This window comes from Stylophora pistillata, chromosome 7 (genome assembly GCF_964205215.1).
Source record: "Stylophora pistillata chromosome 7, jaStyPist1.2, whole genome shotgun sequence".
Lineage (NCBI taxonomy): Eukaryota > Metazoa > Cnidaria > Anthozoa > Scleractinia > Pocilloporidae > Stylophora > Stylophora pistillata.
Genome location: NC_142525.1, coordinates 16,764,259 through 16,772,350, shown reverse-complemented (window position 1 = coordinate 16,772,350; position 8,092 = coordinate 16,764,259). Strand labels below are relative to the sequence as shown.

General features: G+C 38.2%; 1 protein-coding gene across 1 annotated transcript in view; it reads left to right on the top strand.

Moving 5' to 3' along the window:
• Positions 1-313: 313 nt before the first annotated feature.
• The window catches only part of LOC111342759 (fibroblast growth factor receptor 2), a 43,101-nt gene continuing 35,322 nt past the window's right edge, over positions 314-8,092 (top strand). Inside the window, exon 1 of the mRNA XM_088727715.1 lies at positions 314-471. Coding sequence (XP_088583841.1) covers positions 369-471 — 103 coding nt within the window. The 5' untranslated portion in view covers positions 314-368. The remainder of the gene's footprint in view (positions 472-8,092) is intronic.

Sequence of the window (8,092 nt, the reverse complement as noted above, 5' to 3'; positions counted from 1 at the left end):
TTATAATTATTCAACTAGAATTTTAGTTGCGTAATCTCTCGATTAAACGCCACATACCCAAGCTAAAGTCGTAAACACGAACATCTGAGTTTTTTTTTTTTAAGTTTGTAAAGTAATCATCAATGGATGATTTATTTCGATGCATATTTTATCTGTTGTCGCTGGTGTATTCGCAGATAAACAGTTCTCATTAAGTAGCAAAATTGGCGGGAGCTCGACATATGTGAATGAGACAAAATGCATTTCACTGACTGATAATGAAAGTTCATCGGTGCCAAGGGAATTTTGGGTAATTATCATCACGTACTCTTCGCCTTGTCACGGAAGAGGAAATTATTTTCACTTGAAGACTTGTGATATAGTTATAGATGCTCATATCACTTTCAGCCATCCAGCAAGTTATAGTAGCTGAAATGGAATTTGTGATCGTTTCGTACTTCATCTCATTTCTTTGTGTGATTCAGTATTCAGGTGAGTCGCGTTCTAAAAGATTTTTAACTCGCGTTTATCTCATAGTGGCGGACGTCGAGTAAAGATTGCAACAGATGAAAAAACCAATCATCCTCAATCCTACATAGCTGTAGGACCACAAAAAACAAAGCGTAAAAAGTCCCTCTTCTCGGGTGATGCGATCGCATATAAATCCAATGTCATTCGATCGATTTCGCTTACAAAATCAAATAAGCAAATTATCGGCAGACTCACCGAGCGGTTGGCAACCATCTTGACAAGGAAATTAATATCATCGAGTGGCATTTTGGTCCCAACTAAATGGAGTTCGCCAGGATTATGCTTCATAAGTAACATTTTATCTTTTAAGGAAATGACTGTGAATAAACCGTAAACCTAGTTCAGAGTCGTTTCGCAAAGATTATCCAAAATTGTTTTTTTCGAATGATCACGCCAGACATCCAAAATTTATGCATCAGCACCGCTAATGACCTTGGTTTATGGGTTTTACGTGATCCGGTGCAAAAAATGTATATTAAACAATGTTCGTTCACCCCGCTTACTTACGAATGCTACAAGTTCGTGAAATAAGGAGTTCTCTGTAGTAAGGTGGGCAAAAAGTCTGGCGGTTAAAAAGCAGTGCTCTCTTGTTGAGCAAATGTTTTCATGTAAGTCAGTTGTTCATGTCATGCTTCAAGAATCACAATTATTGTAGAAAAGAAGAGAGAGAAAATTGGTGCCCTAGTATGTAAATGATGTTGTTCAAATGAAAAATATACTAATCCCCAATATTTAATTGCCAACAGATATGAGAAGTTGCAATATTTTACTTTATGCGTGAGCGTTGTTTGCAACTGTTGAGCACCTGAATGACACTCACTGTTATATTAACCGAGCGTCCACTGAGGGGTCAATGAACGTAAACATTACATGGTGGTTATTCAGGCATATTTAATTTGAGTAGGTGTTTTTCAAAACTGCCCTGTTGCTGAATGATGATTCAGTATAAACCAAACGTAATGTTTTTTGTTTTGTTTTGTTTTGTTCTAACATCGACATTGATTTTATTTTTGAAAATTAAAGAAATAAAGGCCTTTGTAGCCCACAGTTAGCAAAGCTATTCTAGGCGGGCTACCTAAACAGACACTATATAGGCACCCACACATACACACACACACATACACACACACACACACACACACACACACACACACACACACACACACACATATACACACACACACACACATACACACACACACACGTGCAACAATTAAATAAATAAATAAATGATCAAATAAAAATAAATAATAAATGATAGTAGTGATAATCATGTTAAAGGTTTTAACTGAGCCGGTCACACAAGGGAGTTTTTAATAGGTCAAAGAGAAAGCTAATCAGTTGAAATACAAATATAAGCTAGAAAGGTCAAGGTAGCTCAAGTCAACGTTCATCTCCTCAATTTCAAGAGTTTTCAAAAGCAAGTGAGTTAGCTTACGTTTAAAAGGTGCTTTCCTTAGCTTACGAAGTTCAGGGGGGATGCAATTCCATATTTTCGCACCAACTCTAGAAAAGGAAAGCAACTGATGATTTGTTCTCGCCTGTTTTGTATAAAAACTTCCAGCTACTGAGAAACGAGTAGAGTTGGAATGAGCCTGTTCAGAGTGAGTAAAAAGTTCAGAAATATTAAGAGGAGCACAACGATTTTTCATGTCACGTAACGGAGAGGCAACCAATTTGAAATAAAGCATTTTTATCGGTAGAATTCCCGAACGACTAAAAAGAGGAGCACAGTGAGATGTATAATCGGAAAAATACATTAGACGAAGAACCCGCTTTTGTAAAATGACGATTTTCTTTAGATGAGTATTCGCGGCTTGGCCCCAAGCAACGAGACCATAGGAAATATACGGTTCAATGAGCGAGCGGTAAATGTTTATAAGAGTATTGAGCGGTACCAAGTGTCCTAGCCTTGCAATAATACCGATACCTTTGCTTATTTTCGTGGAAATGTAGTTAATATGGTGCTTCCAGGAGAGATTACCGTCAATTAGAACACCTAGGTATTTAACATATGTCTTACGTTCAAGAGATACCAATTGCTCCGAGTTATTATCAAGTATTTTAAGGTTTACTTCTCGGTATAGTTTGTGTTGATAAGGATGAAAAATAACGAAATTAGATTTAGATAAGTTAAGAGATAATTTATTTGAATTCAGCCATTCACACAACTTTAATAACTCTTAATTGACGACAACTTCAAGTTTGTCAAGATCTTTTTCTGCATATAGTAAATTGGTATCATCAGCAAATAGGTAAAATTAAAACTTTTTAGAGGAACGATGCATGTCATTGACATAAATTAAGAAAAGAAGCGGACCAAGTACAGAACCTTGAGGGACTCCACACACTATTCTCTCTTTGCTAGAGACAATAGAGCCGATTTGGGTTGATTGCATCCTAACAGACAAGTATGACGAGAACCAGTCATTAATCAATCTTCTAATTCCATAATGGTGTAATTTATGCAAGAAAATCGAATGATCAACCGTGTCGAAGGCCTTTTTCAAGTCAATGAAAATGCCACAGGAATATAATTTTTTATCAATGTTGTTTTGAATTTTATTTAGAATATCCAGAATTGCATGTTGAGTTGAGCAGTTCTCTCTAAATCTATATTGCGATGTGAAAAATATATCATTCTTATTTATAAAAGATTTTAGGCGTTTGTACATTAGTTTTTCGAATATTCGATTAAACACGGACAGTAACGATATTGGGCGATAACTGTTTGGGTCAGTATCATCATCCGCTTTATAAATTGGAATTACTATAGCGTGCTTTGATTTTTGGGGATAGATACCAGTTGAAATAGACATTTTCATTAGTTCAGCTAGGGTATGAGATATAGCTTGACGTGCGGACTTCAAACGACGAACTGGACATGAATAAAGTCCGTAGGCTTTTTTTGATGGAGTACTCAAAATTTTCATTTCAATTTCAGTAGAAGTGACAGCGTCAAAGAAGAAAGAATTGGAGTAATTTGAATTCCCTAGGTAATCCTAAAAAGTCCCTGGTGGATAATGGTATGCTATTTGCAAGTTTAGGTCCGACAGATGCGAAATGATGATGCAATGCATTAGCTATTTCTGATTGGTTTTGTGTTGTACCCCGGTTGTCTGGAAGCTGGAGCGACGATACGAGCTTAGGTCCTCCACAGACTAGGGATTTTACTTGTCGACAACTATTTGTGATCGACCACTAAAAGTTATCGACAACTAAATAACTCCGATAAAGGATTCCACACACTGGCGCTCAAATACTGATTTAGCAGCCGATACGCGACGAGGTTGGGCACCAAGAGCTAACTGCGCATGCTCCGTATCGCCATAACGCCATAGTAACTCTTCATCGACATCAATGGACTGCCTCATTCCTGTCGTTTCTCAGTGAATATAAGGGATCAGTCTTTCAACAATAAGAATAAACGTACCCCTGTCTACTCGCAAATTGGTGATAAAATCGCCGTCACTCCAGTTTCTACGGCACGTCGGCCAAAATTCCTTCGAACGAACTTTATGCCAAATTTGCCGTTCAATCGTTTTGGATAAGATATCCTGCATCAGAACTTGTTGGTGGGCACAACCTGCCGCAATAATGACATCATTAGTGTCGTTTCCACCTCCAAGAAGAGGATGTGGAGAAGGAAGATGAAAAAGAATGTTTTCTTTACCAAGTATTTTTCTTCTGCAATCCTCCATGTTTTAAGCCGGCTGGGAAAGCCGCGGACACAATAGCGCGGAGATCTAAAAGTAGTCGATAACTAAAACAAAACTTTTCACACACTAGAAAAGCGCTAAAAAATGAGGCCGTCGACAACTACTAGTTGTCAACAACTATGCAGTTTCCCTTTTCGAAAAAGGAAACTGCTTAGTTGTCGACAACTAATAATCTGCAGTTTAGTTGTCAACAACTTGCGCCACAGACTACTTTTTTAGTTGTCGATCACAAATAGTTGTCGACAACTGAATCCCCAGTCTGTGGAGGGCCTTAGTCTTTTTGTGCTTATTAATTAAAGTGTTAATCCCCTCCCAAGTTTTTTTCATATTATTTAGGTTGCTACTAAAATAGGATTGGTAGTTAAGTCTTTTACTCTGGCGATTAAGGCTTTTAACTCTGGTGACATGGCTAAATACAAGCTGTACAGGAACACAATTTTAAAAAGTTGTGTTCCTGTACAGTTTGTATGTAGCCATGTCACCAGAGTTAAAGAGATCGTTGTTTATTTTTATTGATCTACGTAAACCTCTAGTTATCCACGGTTTAGATAGTTGCTTGGCCTTGCGTTTTGATACAATTTTGAGAGGAGCATGTCTATTAACAAGTTTATTCAATTTGTTGTAAAACGAAGAAAAGCTTTTGTGAATGGATCCATTAGAGATCAAACCGGTCCAGTCAGTTTAAGAAAATTCACTAATAAAGTTTTCTTCCGAGAATCTCGAATAGTCACGGATTTTAGTCCCCTGATAGCGAGAATTTAAAGATGGAGAATAGATGATGCAAAATTGAGAGAAGTGGTCACTTATATCTGAGACAATGTTGCCGCTGGAGAGTTTAAAGCCAATTCTGTTAACAAGAATATTGTCAATAAGTGTAGCATAATTATTATGGACTCTTGTAGACTTGTTAATTACTGGATAAAAGGAGTAACTTTGCAGGGACAGTAGAAAGTTAAAAGAAAAATCACAGGTTACGGTCGTATATATAGGTAAAATGTAGGACTGGATCTTTGGAACTTTCCACCCTTGTACCATTTTTTGGACGATACTTTGGACCATTAACTTTGGACCATTTTGTTTTCATCTATTATCAGGAATGGGGGGATAGGCATATTTTTCATTTACGAGGGAGGTGGTGGCGCTTTTATTAATAAATGCAATTAGGAGGGCTGGATAGGTATATTTCTTTATTTTCTTGTCATGCAAATGCAAGACAGGCATGTATACATTCATTCTGCAATTGAGGGTCCCCACATGTAACAGGTTTTTCGATATTCGGGACTAGGCTTATTGAAGGCCAGGCTTTGGGAATTTAAGGCAAGAAGGGAGCGAGATGGGGGATTGTTAACATCATCGGGAGACGAAAATCGCTGATTTTGAGGGGAAGGATTCGGAAAATTATCACTTAAACGAACCGAGAACCGGGAAGGCTATTGACCAAAATTGATAAATAAACTATCTACCTGAAAATTAAAGAAAGTTTAACCTCCCACGCAGCCATTGAATCGCGTTTTACGCCTCCCCACAGACGCATGATACTAGATGTGGACAATATTCAATAGTGCATCACAAAGATGCATTTGATGCAAAATGCACGGTGTTAGATTTCGCACGAAACTTTGAAAATGCTGCGAAAGAAAGCTCAAAGAGGAGAACCCACTGGGTGGTGTACTATTTTACAAACTCAAAGTCTTGGCATCCTGCCCCCGAACATGCCATGATCCTGTCGGCCATACCAGTATTGAACCATTTCCACCTGTACCTATGGCGTCACAGTGTAGACAGATGATGAGGGACTGGGCGCAAACATTTGGTGCAGCAGTGCATCAGTGCTCTTTCAGTCAGGAAACATGGATGGTAAGAGCAGGAACTCTCCCGTCTTCCTCTATCAGAGAGAAACTCAGCCGAGTGAAACGGTCAGCCTTTAATGCTCCGACTTCGAAGAGCAGCAAGAAAATAGCGGGAAACAAGGCGAAGAGGAAGATGAGGTATTACTGAGAGCACAATTCCCCAAGCAGTGAAGTAAGAATCAGATGAGTCATCTCCGGAGAACAAGACCGCATATGATGATGGTTACATTCTATCTTTGGCAAGAGAAGCCGATTTTCTTCTCAGAAGACTCACCCACTTCGGAAGAAATATTTGCTTCAACGCAGAATTGTGTCCAGTTACTGTTTCTTTTTCTTCCCTTGTTATCTATTTTTGTTTTATGCACTTGTTGACATTGTTATTCGTTTCTTTGATACTGACCTGGCTTTACCCGTCATCGAAGTTAAACGAAAGAAGTCGTTACCGTGACTAACGTACGTTACACGTGCAAAACTTTTACAACTTCTCAAAAGAACGTGATCATCGTTTTGGTGAAAAGAAATAAACTTACGCCTTGCAGTGAGCAAAGAATTCAACTGATCAATACCTCTTAATTGGTGTTTTGATAATTGCCTTTCGCTTAAGTAAGTAAAGTAAGTAGAACCTTTATTCAAGTGTCAATGTGTTAAGCCCAGATGGACTAATTGGGGACACCAATACAATAGCAAGACTAATTAACATATGGTACTCATAAAATTGACTATTCACAGGAGAATGATAAAAGACTTAGTGAGCATAAGAGATCCAAATAAAAAAAAAGTATTCTATTGGTTACAAAGATTACAGAAATGGCTGTTGTTGGTTAAAATATGGGCAAGATTCAATTTTCTTATTGTTTTAATAAGAACTGGTAAACTGGAGGAATTCCTTTGATTTACGGTAGGTTTTGTCCATAAGAATGATCTAAGATATCTAACAGAGTGTTTGCCGTAGCATGTAGTTCTAAAACGTGGTAATACGAAGTCACTATTTCGCAGCGAGTGTGTAGAGCTTTTGCGGACAAATATGTCGGAACAAAATCAGGTACGAGACCATGTTTAACTTTGAACATAAGTGCAGTGATATCTTGAAGCCGTCTGTTATTTAAAGAAAGTATATCAGCACGTCTCAAAAGTTCTTCACATGTGTCGCCTTTCTTGTATTCTCTCTTGTATTCGTACCAGCTTCCTTTTGTCGGATAACTTGCAAAAGTGCCAAGTTAAGAGGCAGTAAGTTAGATAGAGTAGTATAAAAGATTTATACAGCAGTAGCTCAGCCTTTCAGGGCATTAAGTTCGAAGACCAGGAAGTACTCCGACTTTCTGGCTTGCCTTAGTAAATAATTTGCTAATATACTCGGTAAAATTGAGATTATCATCTACGTGAACTCCTAATGATATAATTAGTTCCGTGTTCGCAATGTCCAGATCTTTTATATTCAGCATCTTTTCTCTCTTGCCCTTATCGAGTTTCCATGAATTTAATGTTTAGAGACTGAAACTTGTCTGGATTAGCCAGTAGAAAATTGTTTGTAAGCCACAACAGTGCTTACTGGCGCATGAATTTTCATTCCACTTCCTACTGGTTCATGGTCCCTTCCTTTGACGTACATTTGGTAGTCATGAGTGTACATAGTTAAATTTGTGTCTTTAACATGAGCTGACATATCGTTCTAGTAGATGTTCCATAGTGAGGGGCCGAAAGACGATCCTTGAGAACATCCCCTTTCCCTCTTTATCCAGTCACTTGTGGCGTCACACATTTTACTCTGTTTAGTCTGTTGTCGAAAAATAATCGCATAAGGTTAAGTGATCGCCCACCAAATCCATAAGCCTCCAGTTTCTTTATCGTCAGGGAATGGGTGAGAGAATCAAAGGCCTTACTCATATCTGTAGATAACACTGACACCAATTGCTTGCTATGGACGGCCTTTTTCCAATCCTCAATCAGCGTAAGAAAGGCTTTTTCGCAACTATGTCTTTTTCTGTCGGCTGTCATTCTTTAGTATAGAGTGTC